This window comes from Lissotriton helveticus, chromosome 10, assembly GCF_964261635.1.
Source record: "Lissotriton helveticus chromosome 10, aLisHel1.1, whole genome shotgun sequence".
NCBI lineage: Eukaryota > Metazoa > Chordata > Amphibia > Caudata > Salamandridae > Lissotriton > Lissotriton helveticus.
Window position 1 is genome coordinate 685,020,041 of NC_136071.1, and position 26,422 is coordinate 685,046,462.

General features: G+C 47.6%; 1 protein-coding gene across 15 annotated transcripts in view; it reads right to left on the reverse strand.

Moving 5' to 3' along the window:
• Window positions 1-26,422, reverse strand: part of KMT2C (lysine methyltransferase 2C) — a 1,799,940-nt gene that overhangs the window by 294,335 nt on the left and 1,479,183 nt on the right. For 14 of the 15 annotated variants that reach the window (XM_078663231.1, XM_078663229.1, XM_078663237.1 and 11 more), the window contains one exon: window positions 6,859-6,930. In XM_078663231.1, the coding sequence (XP_078519357.1) occupies window positions 6,859-6,930 (72 nt within the window). The remainder of the gene's footprint in view (window positions 1-6,858; window positions 6,931-26,422) is intronic. The other variant, XM_078663228.1, reaches the window with a different exon arrangement.

Sequence of the window (26,422 nt, forward strand, 5' to 3'; positions counted from 1 at the left end):
ACTAATCCGAATTATGTCTTAACAAAACTCATTCAATTTTTTGGGTCATCAACTACTACCGTACATGCATATCTCCCCTTTAGCTTACCTGCATACAAAGCCATTGCTATAGCACGTTGTTTTATTTTTTATTATTTTTTTTTAAATACCTTTATTATCGAAAAAACCATACAAATACAGACCTACAACCCCACAGGGCCGGTCAGTGATATCTCGCAACACAATTGAGAACAATACAAGGCCCAACATCCCCCAGACTCCGTTGCAATGTTCACATGCCAAGTTACGGGGTTGGTAGCTATATGAGGATAAGCAAAAGGTATCATTTTTTTTTTTATATTAAACAAACAACACAAAAACAAAGTCCGAGGTAAGAGTGTTATTGAAGTGACTGTCTCCACAAGCAGGGGAGGGGGGGGGGGGGGGGGAAGGCCAGCCGACGTGGCTGGCCTAAAGAAGGATAAATCCTAAGGGGGCGGAAAGAAGGGCCAAGAGTGGACAAACAAACTGTGTGGTGTATGATAAGAGCGTTCCGAATGCGAGGTCATGGAGACAAGGGGACAATAACGGGATCTACGGAAGGGGGAGTGCAAATCTCTCCTCGATACGCATTCCACTGACCCCACACCTTCCCCCATTTCCTAGGCCTACCACGGGCGATATATACAGTTTTCTCCCTAAACATACACCAATCCATGCATTCCATCCATGCCGATGACGAGGGTGCCCTCTGGGACCCCCACAGTTGGGCTATGTCCCGCTTGGCGATCATGTTACCAAGTGTGGCCCACAAAGTCTGTGACACGCTGTAATCATTGGGCTCCCAGACGTTCAGAAGGCATCGCCTAGCCTCTGGCATTAAAGACACACCCGTCACCTCTTCCATAATGTCATGCACACTTTTCCAATAAGACACCACATCCGGACATTCCCATATAATATGGAGAAAAGTAGCAAGCATACCACAGCCACGTCTACACAACCCATCCAATGAATAACCCATCTTCATCAGCCGTGGACCCGTGACATAGACGCGGTGTAATATCTTCAATTGCACAAGCCGTAGACGCGCCGGAATCGCCACTTCCTTTGGAGACGACACCGCAGTCTGCCAGTCCTCGTCATCCAGTTCAAGCCCATCCGCGGTCCAAATACTGCGGAGCTGCTCAAGAAGGTCAGAGCGATCGTTAATAAGCTTCTTATATATAAGAGAGATGGTACTATCAGGGAGGTATCCATCCAACACCCTATCTTCCAGGGGGAAGATTCTGGGACAACGGCACCAGCCGGGAATACCGAAGCAAACGCATGGCGAATCTGGAGATAGCGGAAGTATTCCCTATCACTCAAACTATATTCCCGCTGGAGTTCGGCAAAAGTCTTGATCCTGTCCTTAATCAATAGGTCCCCCACTCGACTAATACCTATAAGGTCCCACTTGTCGAATCCCTTTGTCGCCCAGAGATTCCCCAGTCGTTCAGCCGAATAAAGCGGGGTTGCTCTAGTCAGCCTGTCTGTCCACCCCGTGGCAGCCGTCGCACTAGTCCAAACTCGCACCGCGACTCTAGTGGGACCAGTGAGTGACTTCCTAGCCGCTTTAGAGTAAAGCGCCCTATTGTAGTCGCCACCCAGTAACTGCCATTTATCCATCTGGAATGCAGGATTGGAGATAGGGCCATACATAGCGTGATTAATGGCACTTAACTGAGACGCTCAGTAATAGCGCTTGATGTCGGGCAGTGCTATACCACCATCATACCAAGGCAGGGTCAGTTTCGATAACGCAATGCGAGGCCGCCCGCCCCATATCAATTGTTGTTGAAGGCCCTCAACCTCACGAAAATACCTAGCAGGGACCAGATCAAGCGTATTTTGAAGGGCATAAAGGAATCGGGGGAGAGACATCATCTTAAACAGGGCCGCCCTTCCCAACGGGGACAGTGGCAAGCCACACCAACCCGCGACGTCCGAACGCAGCCGACAAAGTGGAGGCAGTAAATTTCTCTCATACCGCACAACCGAGTCCAAGGAGATATAGATCCCCAGGTATTTGAAGCCGTCACGGACTACAGGTATCGGGCGGATACGGGGCAGCAAGGGCAGTTCTCCGGTGAGCGGGTAAATACAAGATTTGGTCCAATTAATGGACAAGCCGGAGTTTCTCCCGAAGGAGCGCAATACGTCAAACAACACTCCTAGAGATTTGCGAGGGGAAGTCAAGTACAGCAAGATATCATCCGCATATAATGAAACACGATCTTCATATCCCGGAGACCAACTAATGCCCTTAAGCGACGGTTCCCATCGAAGCCACGCCGCAAGGGGTTCAAGAGCCAGTGCGAAAAGCAAAGGTGACAGAGGACAGCCCTGTCGCGTACCTCTGCCAAGAACAAAGGGCTCCGAGGCCCTACCATTCACCACCACTTGAGCCAATGGTTGTTCATAAAGGAGCCGAACCCACCCGATGAAACGTGGGCCAAAACCGAACTTTGCGAGAGCCGCCCATAAATATGGCCATTCTATTGTATCAAAGGCCATCGAGGCGTCCAAAGAAACCAAGATGGCCGGCTCTCGAAGTGACCCCGCCCGTGCCAGAACGCCATTAAGACGGCGAAGGTTGAGCGCCGTATTACGGTGGGGGATGAAGCCCGACTGGTCCGGATGTACTAAGTCGCTAATCACCGTAATTAGACGATTCGCCAATACTTTCGCCAGAACCTTAGGCTCCACATTCAAAAGCGAAATGAAATCGGTCTATACGACGAACACTGTTCACGGGGCTTCCCATCTTTAGGAATTACCACAATGGACGCCAACCTTTGATCTCGGGGAAGGAGTCCAAGATCTCGCGATTCCAAGAACATGTGGCGAAGATGCGGCGCCATCTTGTCCGGGCACAACTTATACAGCTCCACCGGAATACCATTCGGGCCAGTGGCCTTGCCCGAACGAAGGGAACGGATAGCAGTCGCAATTTCATCGACGGAAAAGTACGCTTCCATAAGCTCATGGTCAGACTCCGAAAGACTAGGCAGCGCAATGTCTCTCAATAATAAGTGTGAGTCCTCCTCCGGTCTATCCGAGACCGGCGCATAGACTCCACGGAAATACTGAGCAAAAGCCGCAACTATCCCAACAGGGTCCACGACCCGTGAACCATCCACCCCTTCCACAACAGGCACAACCCTATTCAAACAGTCTCTCTTGTCCAACCAAGCAATCAACTTCCCAGCCTTATCACCAACATCATACATTCGCCCCTGTTGCGCACGATACAGCATCCTGGCTGCGTCCGTCACCAAGGCCTTATAATCAGCCTGCTTGAGGGCCAAAACATGTAGCTTCTCAGGTGTGACCCCGGACTCCAAATCCTCCTCCAAAGCCGTGATGGCACGTTCAAGGCAAACAACCTCCTCATTCTTACTTTTCTTCGCGCTAGCAATCAAGGACAGGGTCTGACCCCGAATCACCGTCTTATAGGCCTCCCAGAGGGAAACGGAGGAGGATACCGATCCCACATTCTCATTAAAGTAGTGTTCCACACATTGAACCACTGCGGCCCTAGTTTTGGGGTTGCGTAGGTGCCAGGGGTTGATCGGGGCTACACGGCCCTCCGCTCCCAAAGACAAATCAATCCCAAACCAGAGTGGGGAGTGATCCGAGATCCCCCTAGCCAGGTGACGCACTTCCGTTACGGAGACCATCTGCACCGCCGGCACCAGGATATAGTCAAGCCTCGAGAGACTACCATGTGCTCCCGAGTGGAAGGTATACTGTAACGTGCCAGGGTGCAAGTGTCTCCAACTATCCACTAAGCCCATCGCTTCCAGGAAATCACCCAGCCATGATTGCGATCTCAAGAGAGTTCTGGGGGGGTAACGATCGTCATCGCCACTAACCACTGAATTGAAGTCGCCACCCATTATCAACATGCCTTCGGGGAAGCCCAGAACAACCCCACCTAAATCAGAAAACGTAGTGGACTGCAGACCTGGCGGGACATAAACAGAAAGTATAGAAATCGTCTTCCCCTCCCATCGCCCCGTAATAGCCGCATATCGACCACGATCGTCGAGCACAACGTCATCTATCTCCAAGGGGAGGGAGTTACGAACCAAGACACCCGCCCCCGTGATCCCGTGGTGAAACCTGAGTGCGCTACCAGACGATACCCCCTCCTATTCAGCGCATGGCAAGTGTTCCCTATCAAATGAGTTTCCTGAAGCAACACAACATCGGGTGAAAGGCGTTTCAAGTATTGCAAAACCAACCCCCGCTTAATCCTATCACCCAGCCCGTTCACATTCCAACTCAACACCCTCAGCCCCCTACCCCCCATTGTAAAAAGGTACCCAACGTCCCCCCCGCATTAGGACAGCCACCTCCAGCGAAACTTGTATTGAAATAAAACCTCGGAGTAAACAAAGAAACAGAAACCCCCCCCAACACACATCCCCCCACCCTGCACCCCTGCGTCGATCCAAAGAACCACCCCAACTTGCAGTGTGCCTGTCGCCCCATTAAACTAATCTACAAAAAGAGAGAAAAAACCCCTTGGAGGAGGAAGAAACCCGAACCCTCCCACCCCCGGGTAGTCAATTCACATGCGCTCAGTAATAGTCAAACCAGTGCTGCAAGTCATTAAAGCCGGTCCTCCGAAGGGGACTCACTCCATCCGTTCCTCCAGACCTCCCTCAGCACCGCCGGAATGTTCAGATCGATCGCGCTGCGTAGGCAAAGTATCGAGCCAGTCACTAGCAGACTCCGGGCGATCAAAAAAGAAAGTGCGCTCCTCATATTCGACCCTCAAGCGGGCCGGGAACAGCATAGCGTACTTTAGGCCCACATCCCGGAGGCGTCGTTTCACACCCATGAAGCTCATGCGCTGCCTCTGGACTAACTGCGTGAAATCCGGGTAAAAAGTAATAGATGCATTGTCAAATTTCGTGGGCCCACCAGAGCGCGATGCCTGGAGAATAGCATCTCTGTCCCGAAAGTTGAAGATCCTGGCTATAATGGGCCGTGGCGTCGCTCCCGATGTAGGCTTACCACCAGGGACTCTGTGGGCACGTTCCACAGTGAAGAAGTTACTGAGACCCTTAGGTGCCAAATGGTTTAACACGAGGTCCTCAACCAAGAGATCCACAGACACCGCTGCAGAACTTTCCGGAACGCCAATGATGCGGACGTTGTTCCGCCTGGCCCGGCTCTCGTAGTCATCCAGCCGACGCACAAACAAGTCATTAAATTTCCGGAGATTGCGGATTTCAGTCTGTAGTTCCGAAACATCAGTAGTAAGACTTGCAGTTTTAATGTCCAGCGATTTCACCCGCTCATTAGTCTTTGCAAGGTCTGTTCTGATGAGGTTAACCTCGATAGCCACAGTGTCAATTTTCGAGGCCAGTGTCTCATACTGCTGGCCCATGGAGGTCTTAACACTAGCAATGGCGCCCATGACGTCCCTCAGCGTCAAATCGTCGGCTGCAAGTAGATCTTCTCCAGAATCACCCGTGGTTTTACCCAGCCCCCCAGGGGTGCCTTTCGGGCGGGCGAAACGATCAATGGTGTTAGACTGAGTCGAACCCCCACGATTCGTGACCCTGGTGGCCCGTTTCTCACTCTCAGGTCTACCCGACATGGTGGCCAAAGAGTCCTGGCAGACCCCTGGGAGGGTACGGCGAAGGCAACTCTCCGGAGATCCGCCGTGTATGATCAAAAGGAACGAGAGACAGGAGATGCGCTGGGGGCGGGCTGCTAGGCGTAGGGCAGCAGTACTGGCAGGCAGGAGGCCACAGAGGACAGCGACCAAAAACGAAACCGAAAGTACCACGAGGGTTGCAGACAAGTCTCAGTGGCCGTTGTTGTTCGATTACCACTCGGGCATTTCGGCAACTCGAGACCGTGGGCATCCGCTGATGTAGGCCATAAAACTCAAGATGCAGCAAGTCCGGAGTCCGGCGGCCAAATCGAATTCTGGAAGACAATTTGGTATCAGCAGGGCATCCTTCAATCGAACCCGTCGTCTAAATCAGGATAATAAACAGGATAGTCGTAGGAGGTGGAAGGGGTCTCGGGAGCCCTGTGCTCACGCGTCCATCTTGGATCCGCGCGTAGCTCCTCCTCCGCACGTTGTTTTATTAAACAATATTTCAAAATATTGCCTGCATATAACAAGATGGCACCAGTGGCAGGTACCATCTTCACTGTCATGTTAAAATATCCTATCTTTTACACTCTGCTGCCAACAGTAACGAGGATACATGATTGCAACATATTTTATGCAGGTATGTTGCTGAAGTCAATGAACAATTTTTCATTGGACCCAGAACGTCTACCATAGTCACCTCAGACTGGTTTTCAAGGATCACTGCAAACCCCAAATTGTTGAATGCACTTGTTTCAGGGTACTGCACTAAACAACACACTCAGACCTATGTACAAAGGGGCTATAAATAAATGCAAATACAGTTTAAACAATATGACCCTCTTAATCCGTACCAGTTGATGTCCTGGTTACTGCAAGCAATAAATGCAAACAGAAACAGGACAGTCCAAACTGGCTTTACTGTGTTCAATGCTCTAGCATGTGCACCCTGGAAATTCATTGGGGGGGAGATACTACTCAAAGTCATGAAAGAAATTGAAAACGCACCTCTTTCAACATTGCGATTTTCATTTACAGCCTACATCCACTGGACTTCCAGAGACCCCCTGACTGACCAGGGTTTAAATCAGCCACAGACATGAGATTTACAATAAATAATTAACATAACATAAAACATAACCCTTAGGTGATGCCAGTTACACTCAAACGGATACTATATCTAGTCATAGAAAGAATACATATTCCTAACTTACTGGCACCTGTGATGTATAAGTGAAAGTTCTAAAGTCGTGGTCTGGAGCCGAGTGATATTCAAAGTTGGGAACCTGTGAGGAGAGGACATCTATAAGAATAACATAATTTAAAGCACCATAATTAAACATTTGCATTTTCAATTATCGGACTAATCTAGGTTTTTTAAAACATTGACTAATCATTTTTCTTTAACCACTGGTTAATTGCAAGCTAAATTCCAAGAAGGTGCTTTAAACTAGCGACAGGCAAGCTATTGTGTTGGGAAAACATTTCTTTCTAAAGCGAGACTGAAAACACATATTACGGATATAAACGATGCACAAAGTGTTTTGAACATGAAAAGTCTTGATTCACTCATTAATGTTTTGAAAACAAGAACTTTTGTCTTCACAAATCAGGTCCTTTACAAACAAATTTTCAGTCTGTTAATATCTGTGGTCAATTGCGCATTTGGTATGACTAAATAGCTGTACATAAAATATCCCATTAAAGATTATAAATACTCACATTAGTCAAAGTTCTTGCTTGAATTACTAACAGTGGTACATTTGTTAATCTGGTCTTCCCTAAAAGGTTGATTACATTCAACGTGATACAATGGGGATTGTAGTCTGAGGCAAACACTGTAAGGAGACATGCTATTCATAGTTTTTCATCTTCCTTGAGACAGAATCCAGAGTAATACAAGGGAATTTGTTTCCCTCTGTGAGCCTGGAAATTTTTGTAGATATATTTATAGGCAGATTTGTTTCAGTAATGTCTGGTAGCTGGACTTGCAAAACAAACATTGGCATGGCTGCAATGAAATAAAGTTGAGTAGGCGAGCTGATCTCGGCCAAACGTTTTAAGCGTATCTTGCAAGTGAGCTATTATCTAGCTTACCATCCAGCTTTGCCCTCAGTGTCACTATTTTAATGGGCACAACCGCTTCTGATACTACATTTCAGCAGTATACTTTTGTTTGATATGTTATAGTGTTAAATATTTCCAATGTTATTTCAAGCAGATCCCAAAACCTGCGAAGGCTCTGCTGGTCAATGAGAGTAAAACGAGTCTTGGGTTGAACGTGATTTCAGGCATACTGGTTTCCTCAAAAGATGTAATAACAATTCTCAAAATATCTCAATTAAATAACATACACTATTTGAAATTACTTATATAGTCTACAGTAATGAGGAAATCGTGTGAGACTGCAAACCTATATGGACAGCGCTTGTAAACATTTGCCATTTAAAGCATATTGCTCATAATTATTTGGTTAAAAGTGACAGTTTCAGACAGCTCCTGAAATCTTTTGAGAAATCTACATTTCCCCTACACCTTGATTATTGATTCTCGAAAGCAGCACACACATTAACAAAATATTTTGAAATACATCATGTTTCAAAGAAGAAATAGATTTGATCTGAAACTCTGTTCCACAGCAAAACTTATTCCCAACAAGAATATTTTCAAAGGAGAAATACATCCTCACCATAACTACTCTACCTAGATCTCTGTAACTTCATTCACAAATACCGTGAAAGTCAGAAATAGTTCCCTTCTTGAACTAGCAACCCCTTGAGAAATTATTACCAGGAACAGTGCGTCACCAAATGGTCAGCCACAACAAAAACGATAGGAAAACTGACCAATGACAAGTAAGGATAGCAACAATACTAGAAGGATGAAAATGATGCTGCATTAGTACAATCATAAGGAATTGTTATACCTGCTACTCAGCCAGTATGAGTGTACTATAAAGAATGTTGGTGCATTGTGATGCATTAGAATGTTGAGTGCCTGTGGGTATCAGTTTGATTATGGGATGAGGAGCAGGGAAGCTGCTCCTGGTGGAGGTCTTTATTGAAGCTACTTAATAAACAATATTTTCTCAATCTACACCTCGGCTAATGGACTTCATTATATTACAACATGTTGGCGATGATTTTGTAAACAAGAACCTACGTAGGTAAGCCGAATAAAAAACTATGGAAACCAAGTTCACAAGAGGTTAAATGCCTGAAAAAACGACAGAAGAAAATTAGGTTACAGACCGTCCTGCAGCCTCACCAGTGTCTTGCCACATCAGATAGCCTATGAGCAAGGCGTGCATCTGCCTCAATTTTAATCTCAAAGAACTAAGAAGTTGGTTTGCTCTCTATATCCAGCAGATATCCAGCAATATGGTGTGTTTTGGACTGTGTTAGTGTGGAACTACTGGCAGACTTTGATGGAAGTTGGCAATATTTACAAGTAAAGATATGTGTCCAGCAGTTTTTTTCCATCTCTTGGCAGCCGGAAGGGACATTGGTGCATAGACTATGGATTGCAAATCTGGCACCATTCTGCGGGGTCGTTGGGCGGTACGGAGCTGGTGACCGCTCTAAAATCATAAACATCGGTGCAGTTGTTAACTGCACTCGGGTCAACTTTGGAAAAAAACAAGTGAGAATTAGTCACCTTAATGCGCGCAGTGTTTTCGTTTGAATGATGGGCGCGAGCCAACAAGTTTCTACCAGCACGTGCTTCCCTTACTGCTGCTGTAGTGGCGCGTGGAGGCACTGTGGATGACACCACTCTGATTTATTCATATAAGACTATGGTGCAGCCACATTTGGCGCATGCACGCGCTAGGAGCCACCCAGCGCTGTTTTAGTTACATGCCACAATTTTGGGTTTTATCCAGGTTTGAAATTTCCTATGCTGCAATTGTGGAATTGGTGGATTTACCGCCCAATGGCTGCATCACTTAAAGTAAGTTATCGATTTTGTTTTGATTTGACTTTATTTTTGTTGCAGCCTGGAGGGAACTCTCAAAGCAGTTTGATTTCCAGCTTGAGGCTATTTCAGGTAGTTCCAGATACCTGTGGACCAGTCCTGGTAACCCAGATAGTCTCCTGTAAGTGGATTGAGCTGCCACAGTGAATGGCACTGACTTTCGTATTTCAAGTTTAAGGGGTCAAATCCATCAACAGACAGATGTAGTGCAGCATGTTATAAAAGTTTGAGTGTTGGATGGGAACCTTAGGTCTTTTTGTTACAAAGTAGTATGGTTGTGTTATGCAATGTTATTAAGAGTGTAACAATGTGCATTTATGGGGCCATACTGTTGTGTTTAGTCCTTTCTTCTTTTCCTTCCCTCCCCTGCGCGTGCTTTTCCCTTGCACCCTATTGGTCAGCTCCCAGCTGGAATGTTGACAGCTGTGTGAGTTTGACAGTTGACAGTTTATACAATCTCTGTTCACTGCCATGCGGACTTGCTTATGGCGAGTTGTCTTAAGAATAAAGTTATTCTAAGCAGCTTGTGTCCAGGAGCATCTTTACAAATTGGCGACGAGGACACAACACGCCAGTGAACCTACGCGATGCAATTGTGAGTAAGGAAGACGCTTTGACAAGGGAACCGGACTACAGGATGGTTTGACGTCTAGTCACGAAGCGGAACATTGACTTCTTAGTCAATCATTTGAAGTACTAGCAGGAAGCATGAGCAGAGGCGCGGAATTGTGAGTTGAAGGTACTCTTCCCTAAAGCACATCAATATGAACTGAGCAGGAAATAATTTACGAGACCATCTGATGTGCGCTAAAGGCTTATGAGCGGAACTTTGAAACTTTGAAGTAAGTGGCGTCACTTGAATGACTAGGATAAACATTGTGGTGAAAAATAACGAAGGACAAAAGAGTAAACAGCAAAAAACTCACTTCGTCTGTATCGTGTGAGGAGGCTCTTGATGTGAGGAGAATGAGCGCTACGCAACGGCGGTTGTGACGTCATCGCGCTAGGCGCCATTTTGAGAAATTACATGGAAATTTAAAGAAACACTCGCACAATCTATTTGATGCAACGCGAGTCACGGAATACATCAGTGAAAGCTACAAGGAAAAGAAAGTATCGTATCCTTTTAAGTAAACACGTAATTCTATGTATTGAGTGAGCTGAAGTACACGTTAAATAAAGGAGTAAATACATTTATATACCACGAACATTCTAATATGGCAAACAGCAATGTATACAACTTGCAGCCACCTGAGCCGTTTTTGAAAGGAGAAGGTACTCCTAATATTAAATGGGAAGAGTGGAAGGAATACTTCTGTAATTATATATCAACATTCGACAAGGAGGATGAGGCATTAAAACCTGAGGAAAAGAAAAAAAATTTATTGCACAGTTTAGGGGCAGGTGGTTTAAAGGTATACAATAACATTGCTAAAAGGAGCCACGAGGGGGCTGACAGGAATGTGTTTGAGGATACTTTGGAGGATTTGGATTCGTATTATAAGCCTGTCGTGTGTGTTGCTGTACATAGATATAAATTCTACAGGAGGAAACAGAGTAAAGAGGAAGGCGTTGATGAGTATGTTGCAGCTCTAAAAAACATAGCACTCACATGTAAATTTGGGGTATTACACGACGATCTCATTAGGGACCAAATAGTTATGTGTACCTCAAATCAAAATATACAAGATGCTTTATGGGCCAAAGGTGAAAAGCCCCTACAACAGGTAATCGACATTGTGAAAAAAGCGGAACTCACAGGAAGATGTGCAAAGGAAGTGATTAATGAGAGGAAGGGGAAGAGTGAAGAGACAAGTGTGGTAGCCAAAGTGAGTGCTACAAGGAAAAAAAAGACTAATTATAGCAACAAGGAAAGAAACAGTACAAAAACATACAATAAGGAGAGAACATATAATGACCTTAGATGTGGTAGAAGTTTTTTGTAATTCAGCTTTACTTAGTGATGGAAAAGTATGGCATGCTTCTAGGATGGCAATGTGTCGCAGCTCAGAAATAAAGGAACAAACAGAAAAGGATGGCGGCTATGAGCAAAACGATCGACACTTAGAATGTTCTGATGAGGAGGATGGTGTAGAAAATAACCAAGTCTGTGCACCAATGGAAAACATGAATGTCAGGACGCGAGCAAATCAAGATGGAATAGAATCTATTGGAATGGACAGGGCTCTGAGCTCAGACGAGTCGGTGGAGCCACAGGAAAGTGTGGAGACAAGTTGTACAGATTCTGAACTTGAGACTTCTGTTAATGGAGAGGGGAAGTGTGATGCCAGCCCTAAAGGAACTGATGACACTGCCAGTGGGGCGAACACATCCACTGAGGACACTGGAAGTGGGCACACGGAAGGTGTTGGAGGAGCCAGCACAAGCACCAGCAGTTTCGGCCGCATTCTTAGTAAACCTAGTAAATATAAGGACTTTGTGTGTGAATTACAATCTTGAATATATCCTTACTTAAGCACATTTCAAGTGCCTAATATTCCCCTGTTCCATTGGGAAGGAGATGTGTTGTGTTTAGTCCTTTCTTCTTTTCCTTCCCTCCCCTGCGCGTGCTTTTCCCTTGCACCCTATTGGTCAGCTCCCAGCTGGAATGTTGACAGCTGTGTGAGTTTGACAGTTGACAGTTTATACAATCTCTGTTCACTGCCATGCGGACTTGCTTATGGCGAGTTGTCTTAAGAATAAAGTTATTCTAAGCAGCTTGTGTCCAGGAGCATCTTTACACATACTTACCATCTCCCAGTTATATAAGGGTATTTACTACTTAAAGTTGTGCTGGTTATGCCATGGTCTGCTTAATTGGGAGGACTATTTCGGGAAAGGTCGTCAACAGTGTTTATTTTTTTACTGTGTTGTTTGTGATGTAAAGGAAGAGTTACTTAACATTGGTAACAATATATCTGGTAGAGACACAGTCTAGCCGCAGATTCCTTAACTTAGAATATCTCCACAGGCATCAGACTGGATCCAGAAAATCTTCCCCCCCCCCCAAGCAATACCTCCCTAGGGCGGGAGGTGGCGTCGCCCGGCTCTGTCCTGACGTCGTCCATGGAAGTGACGTCAATGGAGCCATATGCCCTTCCCGGAGCGCTGACGTCCGTTTTCTACAGGAAAAATGTCTGCGCCACAACGCGGAGCCATGCAAAAACTGCGATAGCATAGGAACAGTGGGTGTTAAAAAAGAGCAAAATCGTTGAAACAACAATAAGTAGCATAAAAAAGAGAAACAATAGGAAGTTGAAAAAGCAGCCAGTATCCGGAGGGACTAAAGGGAGCTTACAGAGCACTTGCTGCAAGCAAGGGCCCAACAAATTGCCAAGCCATGCCCCACTTTGAGGGGGTAACGCACAAGTTACTTACCTTCGGTAACGATATATCTGTAAGAAACAGTAGTTAGTATTAGATTCCTTACCTTAGAATATCCCCAGGCGTCAGTCTGGATCCTGATTTTTTTTTGTGTAGCAGTACCCCTGCGCGTCGGTAGGCGTCGTCTGCGGCTCCGCATCAGTCGTCGGCGTCGGGATGACGTCGCCGAAGTACTTAGACGCCGCCTTCGCGCGCTGACGTCAGTTCTTATACACAGCTTTTTCGCGCCAGAAATGCAGAGCCATGATAAAAACCAACACTGGTGCCATGAAACTAGGGCTCTGAAAGGGGATGACCTTAACCCTAGATATCGGTTCGCAGAACGGGGAGGATGAGTGGGGCAGTAAGGAATCTAATACTAACTACTGATTCTTACAGATATATCGTTACCGAAGGTAAGTAACTTGTGCATCTGAAAGAAACAGGTTAGTATTAGATTCCTTACCTTAGAATAGATACCCCAGCAATACCAACCCCGGTGGTGGGTCTGCGAACCAATAATCACACCAGAAAGTCCTGGAGAACGTAACGGCCGAAAAAGCTATCTCTCCGGACTAGGCTGTCCAGGCAGTAGTGTCTGGTGAACGTGCGCAGTGAGGCCCACGTAGCTGCCTGACAGATGTCCTGCAAGGGGACTCCCCGACCCAGGGCAGTAGTAGCCGCCGTGGCCTGAGTGGAATGGGCACTTAGCCCCACAGGAGGCTCCTTTTTAGCCAGCGAATAACAAGCCTTGAGGCACAAGACGACCCATCGGGAAATGGTCCGTTTGTTTAGTTTAATAGTTTAGTTTAATAGTTTATAAAGCGCTCACCTCACCCTGGGGCATTGCGGCGCTGTCCAGACAAGACAACCTACCTAAAGGGAATGATACTAAAATACTCCAAGTTTAAAATAAATGGGCTTTCAACTGTTTCCTAAAACCGTTGTAGCTAGTTGTTGTACGAAGTCCCAGCGGAAGTAGATTCCAGTATTTTGGTGCCAGGTACGAGAAGGCTTTGCCTCCCGTCATGATCAGTCGGATGCGAGGGGTCTGTAACAAATGCTGAGTTGTGGATCTCAGGTGCCTACTTGGGATATATTTCCGTATTTTATTCCGTAGGTACACTGGGCCAATCTCATTGACTGCCTTGAAAGTCAGGCAACAGATCTTAAAGAATGACCTTTTTTTTTTACTGTCAGCCAATGAAGTTTCCTCAACAGCAGTGCTGAAGGGGAACCCGCCGGTTGGTTGAGGATCGTTCTAGCGGTGGTGCACTGCCCGTCCCTTCTTAGCGCCTACGTAACCAACAAAGAGTTGGTCATCCACCCGGAACTGGCGTGTGCGATCCAGATAGTATGAGAGCGCACGTTTTGGGTCCAGACGGTGGGGCCTCTCTTCCTCTTTCGAGGGATGCGGAGACGGAAAGAAGGTGGGCCCGATGTGGAAGGCTGTCACTACCTTGTGCAGGGAAGAGGGTCGCATGCGCAACACAACTTTGTCCGGATGGACAGAAAGGGAAGGAGGTTGTGAAGAAAGGGCCTGGAGCTCACTCACTCTCCTGGCAGAGCTGATGGCAACCATGAATACAGTCTTAAGGGTAAGAAGACGAAGAGGACAGTTATGAAGTGGCTCGAAGGGAGCGCACATCAGATAAGTCAGAACAAGGTTCAAGTCCCACTGAGGCATTACGAAAGGAACAGGGAGGAACATATGAGTGATGCCCTTCAAGAACCTATTTACAACTGGGGACTTGAACAAAGAGGGCTGATCAGGGAGCCTTAAGAAGGCGGAAATGGCAGAGAGGTAGCCCTTGATAGTGCCCAGAGCAGAGCCCTGCTGGGCAAGAGAAAGAAGAAAGAGGAGAACCTCAGAAAGAGGGGCAGAAAGTGGATCCACAGCCTTTGCTGTGCATCATGCCACAAATTTGTTCCAACTGCAGGCGTATACTGATTTTGTGGAGGGACGCCTGTCTGCCAGAATAACATCACAGACTTCAGGAGGCAAGTCAAAGTGCCTCAACTGTCGCCGCTCAATCTCCACGCATGGAGGTGGAGGCTGGACAGGTTCGGGTGGAGGACCGTCCCCTGCTGCTGCGACAGAAGGTCCTCCTGAAGAGGCAGACGAATCGGGGGATCGACTGACATGCTGAGTAGCTTGGGATACCAGTATCTTCGTGCCCAGTCCGGAGCCACAAGGATGACTTGGGCCCGGTCATGCCTGATCTACTTCAGCACTCTGGGCAGAAGTGGTATAGTCGGAAAGGCGTACAACAGAACGCAACTCCACTCGCGGCGAAAAGCGTCTCCGAGCGAGTGCCGCCTTGGAAATTCCAATGTGCAGAACTGATGACACTGCGCGTTCTCTTCTGTGGCGAATAGATCTAACCAAGGCTCTCCCCACTGCTGAAAGAGACCTTGCGCCACGTCCGAGTTCAGACGCCATTCGTGATCCATTGTGCACCGAAGGCGGAGTTCGTCTGCCCTGGCGCTCAGGGAACCTTCCAGGTATAGAACCACCAGGGTCACGCCCTGATATTCCAGCCACTGCCAGAGGCGCAGAGCCTCCTGGCATAGGGTCCACGACCCTACCCCGCCCTGTTCGTTGGAGTACCACATGGCGGTGGTGTTGTCCGTGAACACTTGCACTACACTCCCCCGGACAGAGGGGAGGAATGCCTTCAGTGCAAGCCGGATCGCCCGCAGCTCCAGAAGGTTGATGTGGAGCCGGGACTCCGCCGGAGACCAAAGGCCTCTGATGTCTGCCTCTCCCATGTGCCCCTCCCCCCCTAGCACTGGAGGAATGCGCCCATCACAACTACTTGCTCCGGTTGGGGTAGGGAGAGCGATCTGCCGCTGACCCAATCGCGGTCCGTGAGCCACCACAGCAACTGTCTTGCAGTGCCCTCCGAGATCAAGACATGGTTGGACAATTGCCCTGATGCTGGACCCACTGAAACTTCAGGTCCCACTGCATAGCCCGCATCCGCCACCTAGCGTGATGCACCCAAAGGATGCAGGAGGCCATCAGCCCCAGAAGCTGCAGCGTCAACCTGACCGAGAATCGGCATAACGGCTGAAAGATCGGAATCAGAGCCTGAATATCCCGAACCTGCTGTTCGGGAGGATAAACCCGAAACTGCGCAGAGTCTAGAACCGCTCCGATGAAGAGGAGCTTCTGAGAGGGACACAGGTGCGACTTCGGCACATTGATGGAGAACCCCAGCAGGTGCAGGAGGTCGGCCATAGTCTGTAGGTGGCTGACGACTGTCTGGGGCGAGCCCGCCTTTCAACAACCAGTCGTCAAGGTAGGGGAAGACTGAAACCCCTAACCTGCGCAGATGAGCTGCGACCACCGCCATCACTTTCGTGAACACCCGTGGGGCGCTAGTAAGGCCGAAGGGGAGCACCGTAAACTGAAAGTGTTTGTGGCCTACCGTGAACCGCAGGTAGCGCCGGTGGCTCGGCAGGACGGGAATGTGGAAATAGGCGTCCTGCAAGTCCAATGCTACCTGCCAGTCTCCCGGGTCTAGGGCATCTAAGACCTGAGCCAAAGTCAGCATCCTGAACTTCTCCTTCCGGAGGAAGCCGATGACGTTCCGCAGGTCCAAGATAGGGCGTAGGCCTCCTTTGCCCTTCTTGGGAACCAGAAAGTAGTGGGAGTAACAACCACACCCTACTTCTGGCCCAGGAACGAGCTCTATGGCCCCCTTGGCCAAGAGGGCCGTAACTTCCTCTTGCAGAAGTTGCAAGTGATCCCCCGACACGCGGTGGCATGGCTTGAGGGGTCGCCTCGAAGGGGAGGGAGTAGCCCCTTCGGACGATTTGCAGCACCCACCTGTCCGATGTGATGGAATGCCAGTGGAGGAGGTGATGGCGAACGCTGCCCCCCACTGGCGTGAAATGGGCCTGAAAGCTTGGACTAGGAAGGCTTTGAGGCGAATGCTGCAGGGGTAGATGTGGACTGGCTGCGCCGTTGTCCCCTGTTACCGACTCAAAGGTAACCACGCCCGCTGCCATGCTGAATGGTAGTCTGCGGCCCGTGGCTGGCAGGACGTGTGAGGGCGCCCCTTCCGTGGTCATGAAAGGAGCGCTGGGCAGAAGATTGCTGGCGCGGGGCCGACAGGCCCAAGGACTTGGCCGTAGCCCTGGAGTCCTTAAAGCGTTCCAGCGCACTATCTGCCTTGCCACAGAAGAGGTGGCTGCCATCGAACCGCATGTCCATAAGAGTGTTCTGGACATCGGACGATAAGTTGGCGAACCTCAGCAAGGCATGGCGGCGAACAGCCACAGACGTGGAAATCGCTCTCCCCAGCGAGTCTGTGGTATCCAGCCCACATCATATGGAAACCGCGCTGCGTCTCGTCCCTCCGCGAGGACTTGAGCGAGCTTCACCCGGGCTCCCTCCGGGCACTCAGGCAGCATGGTCGCACCGTATCCCACAGGGACTGGGTGTAACGGCCCAAGAGGCATGAGGTGTTGACTGACCGCAACCCCAAACTAAGGGAGGAGAACATCATCTTGTCGAATTGCTCATACCTCTTGGATTCCTGATCCGGAGGTGCAGTCGGGAATGCGGATTGGGAAGTAGAGGCCTGGATAACCAGGCTCTCGGGGGTGGGGTGGGTGGACAGGAAACTAGGGTCGCCCGGAGCAGGGCGTTGGCGCCTAGCGACGTTCCTATATACAGGGGGACCTGTAGCGGGCCTGGACCAAGTGCCCAACAGGACGTCCGTGAGAGCTTCATTAAACGGCAGTAGAGGCTCTGGGGAGCTTAACTGTGGTTTATGGACCTCTGTGAGGATGTTAGACCTCACCGCTGCGACAGGGAGCTCAAGAGCCAAGGCCTTGGCCGCCCTCGTCTCCACCACACTATAAGCAGCCCCCTCCTCCGTAGCCACGGTAGGAGGGGAGACAAAACCAGTGTCTGGGGAGGTATCCAGGCCCCTGGCTTTCCCTAGTTCCTGTGTCCAATCCTGAAATGACTGGCACTCACGTGTCAGAGGGTCCTCAGACCCCTCCCAGTCTCCCTCGTTGTCCATCTCCTGGAATTCAGGGGTAAAGGATAGTCCCAGATCCTCGAAGAATTACTCTTCGGCCGGCGCCGAATGCAGCGTCGAGCGATGCCGCTCCGATGCTGGATCCGGACCGAGGGGTAGACCAGGGACGGCGTCGGGGGTGACACCCTAGAGGTCGACGCCGGTGGGGTCGTAAGGTCGACCAGCGGTGAACCCGATCCGGAACCGGATCCAGTGGGGCCGTGCGGCGCCGGGGCCGAAGCACCCATCCCGCTTGGGTTCCCAGTCAGGACCGCGGGGCCCGAAAGCGCCGCGGAACCCGACGGAGGAGTGAGCGACCTCTTGGCCATGAGGAAGGCATCGATCTACTTCAGCGTCGCGCTCTGCCCAGGGACCGGCGGGTATGGAGCAGGCCGGGACGCCTGCGGCTCCGGCGGAGCCGCGTGGGCAGTGTCACCCGAACCCCCGGCCGCATCGCACGAGCGTCGGGGGGAGTCAGAAGAGCGATGTCGCCTCTTTGACTTCTTGTGCCTCTTACCTGAGGACTTGTAGCCCGATGAGTGGTGTCGACTCGCCGAGCTGCGAGGACTCCTGCCCCGTGACCGGTCCCTCGACCTCCTCAAGGACCGGGACCTGCCGAGCCAAGCAGGCATCGGTGACCTTTAAAAGGGCCTCGACCTGCCAAGTCGAACCGGCGACTTCCCGAAAAGGCCTCGACAAGCAGAGTCGAGCCGGCGACCTCCGAAAAGGCCTCCACCGGCCGAGTAGGACTGCCGACAACTCAACATCTCCCGAGGTGGAAACCTGCGAGGGGAGAGTGTGTCATAGCGGTGTCATGCACTGCAGCCACCTCCAGCGATGCCGCAGGGAGCCTCGTAAGGCTGTACGACGGCGCTGTGGAAAGGCTAGATGTCGTGGGATGCCCATCCGGACCGTGTCCCGATGTTGCGGTGACTCCGGAGTAGGAGTCAGGGAACTCAGTCGGTGCCGAGGGTAAACCCGCCGGCAGAGTCCTGACTTGAGTCCCTACCCCCACCAGGGGGCCCGAATGCACGCGAGGGAGGGGGGGGGCAAAGCAAGAAAGGACTGCAGGGCCTGCAGTAGTCCTCCACCTGAGGTCGAGTCGCCCTGGCACCCGGGAACCGGGGATATGCAGGGCCAGACTCCTGGGGTCCGAGTTCCGCAAAGACCGGGAGCCCCGACATGATGTTGACGCAAAGCCGACGACTTCTGTTTATGCTTACCCGAGGTAGGCGAATGACGGCAACGGTCCCGGGACCTGCCCCGAACAGGAGCGTCCTCCTGTGAAGACCGCCGCGTGGACGTCTCTGCTGGAGAAGGAGACCGGTGTCGCGAGGGGTACATTCGGGCCGACAGCAGCTTCATGCAGCGTTCCCGAAGGGATTTCGGCCGCAGCTGGCAGCAAGCGTTGCAACCAACAGAGTCGTGGTGCTCACCCATGCACCACATACAGATTCCGCGAGGGTCCGTCGCTGACATCTGTGGCGAGCAGGACCAGCACGGCTTTACCCGTTGACCGTGGCGTGAATTTCTCCACGTATGGGTGAAATAAAGGGTGGGCGTGGTTTAGACGGCCCCCGGCCATCCTCCGCACACGCCCACCGTGACGTTGGACAGCCGGGGGCCGTCCGACACACCGAAAGGGTTAAAGCCCGCAGGCATCGAACACACTGTTCCTTGACGCAAAAAGGCGTTGAGAAGGCCTGAAGATAAGAAAAACAGGCCAGAGGTATCACTTTACCGGATCCACGTTAGGAAACAGAAAAGAAGAAAACTGAGGTTGGTACGCCAGGAGGGGCATATATGGCTCCATTGACGTCACTTCCGTGACGTCAGGACGGACGCTGCCTCACAGTGTGCAGAGGTAATGTTGGGGGAAAAAGATTTTACGGATCCCGTCTGACGCCTGGGGAGATATTCTAAGTTAAGGAATTTGCGGCTAGATGTCTCTATCAGAGAGTTACTTACCTTCATTATGTAATACCTGGTAGAGACACAGTCTAGCCGCAGATTCATTAACTTTTGAATTAAATACCATACCTATACACCCTGGTGGAGGGTCTGCGAGCCAATCTTACAAACGTTCTCAAGAGAACAAGTCGGTCATAACTAACAACCGAACAAATGTACATAGGAATAGCAGAACACGAGCTTGGCTCTTAATAGAATGCATGATCATGGTCACAGAACATATAAATAATAAACTACCCTGCAGACTCGAGGCGATCAGCCCTTGAAGGAAAAGGGTTAAAAAATGCTAAAGAACCATCTGTCAGTTTTCAGACATTAACCTCTATCCCCCAAGGGGAAAGAAAACTTGTTGACCAAAAGGGCCAAGTGCAAGACAAAAGTCATGTAATCCACATTCTTCACAACAATAAAGAAATATTAGAGAAAGAACTGTCCTGATAAAATCCAAAAGAAGGACTCATTCCATTATACCAAGATGAAAGAACACCAAAGGAAAGATGAACAATAATACCTCCATGGTATACAGAATTTTGTTTGAACCAAAAGACCACTCGAATGTTACATAATTCACTGTAAAGAAACTAAAATGACACTAATAGTTTTTAATTTAATATTGATATTCATCAATTATGGCAGTTGGAAAAAGGTTTGCCACAAAGGTGTATCACCTAGGCATACACATAATATGTATAACATTGTGCCACAATATACTCCGAGTGGTCTGACATTACATAGAGCATCGCTGGCCCACATTTACTGCAAGTCCGCAGGGATCAATGTTTTTGACTTTTGCTTTTTTATTTGCAGTGGAGTTATTAAATTTGCATAGCACTACTGCCAATGGTATTTAAAAAAACAAAAGTAAAAAACATTGCCATTTTCTTTTTTTTTATAAAAGTTTTTTATTTGGCAGTTCATAAATTGCAGAAACATTTTTAATGAAAAAAGAAACCACATTTTAGTCAGCAGCAAATTAAACACAAAATATTAAAAAAATAAAGACAAGGATTGATATATAAAGCAAGAAGATATCGGGGAGAGCCGCATTATTATTTACAAAGGTATGTAGAATCTAGGTAACGATTCTGATATCATTGCTCCAATTCTCAATGGGTTTCCAAATCCTAATTCCCCGAGCTTTAGCCCTCGACCCTTTACAAGCAAAGATCGCCTTCTCTTGATTGTAGATACCCAAAAGTCTTGATATCCATACCTGGAAATTAGGGGGATCGGTGTCTTTCCAACGAGCTGTTAATATAATACGATACACAGCTGTGCCCAAAAACAACAGAGTTTCCTCTTCAGTGGTATGTGAGAGTGTATTATCATAGCCCAAAATATACAAAGTGGGGGATTCGGCCACTGGATGTTTAAACACTTCCTGCCAGAATTTCATTATCATTTCTTTCAAGACTGACAATTTTTCACACGCATAGAGCATGTGGATTAGATGTGCCGAATTTTTTCCACATCGGGGACATTCTGAGTTGGCTCTTTTCCCCCAAGAGTATAGTTTAGCGGGTGTAAAATATAAATCATACATAGTCTTATACAACTGTGCTTTTAAATTAGAAGACATAAACAATTTTGTTGACATTATGAGTATCTTATCGATATCGACATCCGGATTATTTAATTTCCGAGACCAAGCCTGCTCGGTCACAGCAACATCGTCTGTTTGGCTGTCAGCCAGAACATCATAGATCGTGCCAATCCTAGTTGATGGTCTTAATAGACAGTCAAACAGAGGAATATTCTCTAATGAAATATCGGCACTTTTTAATTCGAAAATCGTGTTGATTTGCATATATTTAAATACGCTATTACTGGGGATAAGAAACTTGAGCAGTAACTGTTGGAATCTTTGATCAGCAGAAGACAATAAAAAATCGCCCAGAGTCAGAACTCCACAAGTTTCCCATGCCCTAGCGATCACATCGTATACTAATGGTGGCAATAAGGTAGAGTACCATAAAGAGATATATTTATTGTGTTTGTTAATATTCAGTTGTCTTCTAATTTTCTTCCAAATACCCCACACGCTCGATATAATCTTAAATTTCACTTTTTTGAAATATGAGGGTTCGAGTTGCCTTACTAGAAGACCTCTCGCCCTATCCCCGATAATCAATTGAAATATTGAGGGAATGTAATTCTCACCTGTTTGACTTCCCAAAGATTTCATATAGAATAGAGGCTTCATCTGCTGAAGCAGCGCTGCCAGCATGTAAAATTCCAAATTAGGAATTGCGAGACCTCCTCTTGTAACTGGGAGAGAAAGAAAGCGGATAAATCTCCTTATCTTCCCATACCCCCATACGAACTTCATCATCTGGGATTCAAGAGTCTTAATAATCTTATCGTCCACCAGCAATGGAATCGCCCGGAACAGATAGAGAGCCCGGGGAAGTATGTTCATCTTAAGGAAATTACCTCTTCCGATAATTGACAGATGCATGCTATCTATCCGCTTTAAGTCTGTTGTAATTTTTTGTATAAGAGGATCAAAATTTATTTTGATAATCTCGTCAGTTTTAGAGGATATATGAACTCCAAGGTACAATGCACTTTCTACTTTCCTAGGATCTATAAATTGTATATTTTCATTGTATATTACCATTGTTTTATCCCTATTCAATGAATACCCAGAAACTTGTCCAAATGCATGAGCAATTTGTTCAATTTCAATTATTGCCTCCTTGGGGTGTGATGTAACTACCGCCACGTCATCGGCATATGCTAGTATTTTGGTGTCAAATGGGCCGAGAGTGATTGGTCTAATTGCCTCCGTATTTAGCAATTTTATGATAAAAGGGTTTATATAGAGAGCGAAGAGAATAGGGGAACATGGGCAACCCTGCCTAGTCCCCCGGGATATATCGAAGAGACTTGACTCCTGACCCATCGCCAAGACTCTGGCCTTTGGTAAATAATACATTGCTTTTAGAGATTTTAAAAATCTTGGTCCCATATTATTTTGTTCAAGGACTGCCCACAAAAAGGCCCATGAGACCCGATCAAAGGCCTTCTCGGCATCCAGGAGGACCACCGACATCCGCCCCCCCGCGACAGCCACGGCATCAAAGAGGGCAATAACACGTCTAGTATGGTCCGTAGTGCCCTTACCCGGGATGAAGCCATGCTGCCACGGGGAGACGAGTCGCTCGATAGTCCCCCTGAGCCGATTAGCCAAAATCTTCGAGTATAACTTCGAGTCTGAATTAATCAGTGAGATAGGGCAATAAGATGAAGGTAGTTTGGGAGGTTTATTTTTTTGGGGAAAAACCACTATATTAGTTTCAAGCCATGACCAAGGGGGGATACCGCTGAACTGTATTCCTATAAAAAGATCGACGAGTAAAGGAGTTATGATGTCACTAAGAATCTTATACAGTTCTAGTGGAATTTTATCTGGTCCTGCTGCCTTGCCCGCAGCTAGCTCTACTAGAGCAATTTGTATTTCGTTCATGGTTATATCTCTTTCTAAATCTTGCCTAGTAGCCCTATCGACCCCCGAAGTGTTCTCTGACTCGACAGCCCATCTGCCCACTTCGTTTTTAATTGTATCAGAATCAGACGAGTCCTCATTCTCATACAATTTCTCGTAGAACTTTTTAAACACTTCTAATATTGTTTCCGGTGTTTTAAATTCTTGCCCTTCTGACTCAATACAAACAATTGAGTTAAGAGATTGTTTTTGTCGGGTACTGAGTGCGAGCTGCTTCCCCACCCGCTCACCTGTTTCGTAGATCTCGTTACGGTGTGATTGATAAGTTTCAGCTGCCTTTTGGGTATATTTACTATTTATCTCTGCCTTGAGAATCGCCATTTCTTTTAAAATTAGAGCCCCCTCACCCTCACTGTAGTGTAGCTCCTATTTTCCCAATAGGCTCTGCGCATTGGAATAGTGCCTACAGCAGTAAAGGCCTAGGCCAGACGTTAACTAGGTCTACTACTGTCGATACTAGACTTAATTTTTGGGTTTGCCAGCTAAGCTCAGAGTTCGCTAGAAACTTTCTCGAATGTTCAAGGAAGGTTTAACTCCCCTGATTAGACAAGAAGGGATTTAGTTTCTGACAACCATAGAACATGACAACTTTGCTCTCCCCTAATCAAGAGTCAATCTCGAGAGTCGTGTGAGCACAAGGCAATTATTTTACTCAGTCAGTACGTGCATTCTTAGTCTCATCAGAATGTAGAGAAAAGGAAGAGACGGGCGTGTTCAATAAAAGATGTTATTTATTGATCAGTCTCTTTTCTCGTACAAGAGAAATGGATCGATATTATTGCAATACTTATAGTTAAGTAAAGTGCATACATTAGAAGCAATAGTATAAAATAATACTGTAAAAACATTGATATGGTTTCTGAGCCATATGATGTTTAAAATGATTAAAATATATTTATATACACATATACATTTGACTAAACGTACTCAACTGGTGTTTCTAAATACGCCTACCCCGTGTACCTGACCTAAGTCTAATGCGTGGGCGGGAATAGAAAGTTACAGTTTAGTTTAAGTTTGTTTTTGCCAAGTGAATAACTAAAGAATTCTCTAGGAGGGGTTATTCAGTTCTGTACCTGGAATTTAGGATGAATGAGGAATGGTATCTCTTTCTCTGCTCTCGATATTCCAGGCTGCCTGCGAGGGCTGCCCAGAAGCGCCGGTGCTGGGTCTCTCGGCTTGAGATAGCAGCGCGTCTCTCAGCGCGTCAGGAAGGCGGGGCTGCTGCCTGCGGGGTCTGCTTCTGCTCTCGGCTTCGGCAAGTATGGCTGCTCCGTCTTGTCACCACGCGTGTGTTTGCATAGGGCAAGGTCGGCAATATTTATACCTTAAAGGTGCCGAGATTGACGTAAGGATGGACATAGGTACGTCAATAAAGATGTCATACGACTTGCTCGTTAGCACATTCTTTACTAAAGTTCTCTGTGAAATCAAAACAATGGCCGCACGGATTATCCAGGTTGTCATAGGTTTGATTTGTTATGAGAACGTCGTATGCCTTATCAGGGGCTGGAGGAATGTCGCTTGTCTAATTAGATCTCAAGCGTTATGACCTAATCAGATAACACGTTCCTGTGCCGTAGTGTGACTGCGTCAGATAACGGTATCTGCATCATGGGGGATTTCTTGCCTCATGGGCTGACTGTTAGTTAACTAGCTAGTAAGTTTAACCAGAATAGGGTCAGGAATAGGGGGATCGAATCAGAACCTATAGAAATACACGACACCCACTCCACGCTAACTATGGTCATATCTACTAATCTATGCATAGTATAACATAGTACAACATACTATAGAGTATAGTGTATACCTTACCACCCCAAAATACATAAATGCATTTCGAAATTTTCAAATATACTGAAAAATTGCAGTCATATATATTGTATGCACTTAAGCTATGAATTAGATGCAAAAGTGAACACGCATTGTTATGCATTATTGATTGTTGGTATATGAGAAATACACATGAAATGGCTCTTAATATGGCTATACAGAAAAAAAGTCGAAACCATTTCATCACATAAAATCTATTGCGAACATACCAGCGGGCAGCTAAAGTCTATAAAGTCTATAAAGTATCTAAAATAGAAATCTTAGTTCTCTAGGAATAGTCTCTTACTTTAAGCAGAAAATCAGTGTCCCGGGAAAAAATATATAGAAAAATATTTTAGGGGCTTGCTGAAAAAAGTTGCTGTCCGTGAACTGGATTGTAATTGTTCATGTGACTTTATTTTTAAAGTTGAAGGCCGAATTCAGGGAACGCCGTGTGCGAGTTTACTCAAAAGTCTCTATTTCTGTTCCGGAGAGAACATCATATCATTCAGGCTTTCGAAAAAACTGTCAACAGCTTCATGGGAAAGTTCCTCTAAGTCGGAAATAGGGGTAACCATGCATTCATGCGCATGATTGTCTCCATTGACATTCTGATTTGCATTGCTGACAGAAGGTCGTACCTGTTCGATGCTGCTTTCATCTTGAACTTCACTACTCTTCAATCGCAGTGGTGAAGATTCCAGGAATGCCGTCATCAGAATTGGCAGCCTTTGAGGGCAGCACAGTGCGTGAACCTTGGTAGGAACCAACAGTGTATCTGCATCCACCGGCGCATCCGATTGTAGCGTCAGACAGGTGTCTAACACGCATTCTTCTCCGCATAGCAGACACCTTAGTACAGGTAAAACACACCTTTGCCACATTGGTCGAAATGATAGAAACCAAGTCATGTTTAGGTCTCTAAGCCGGGATAGTCCCAGGATTTTTGATATCCGGTCCCGGTATCCAATGGCTAGGATCGTATCTTCCATTGTCGCGAGAGTTTGATCTGTGACATGGGTTGCCATAACGAAAAATAAGGACTAGGAATAGGATTCCTGCAATTAGTCCTAGGATCAGGGGAAGTCCGCCAAAAATCGAATGGACGAAGTC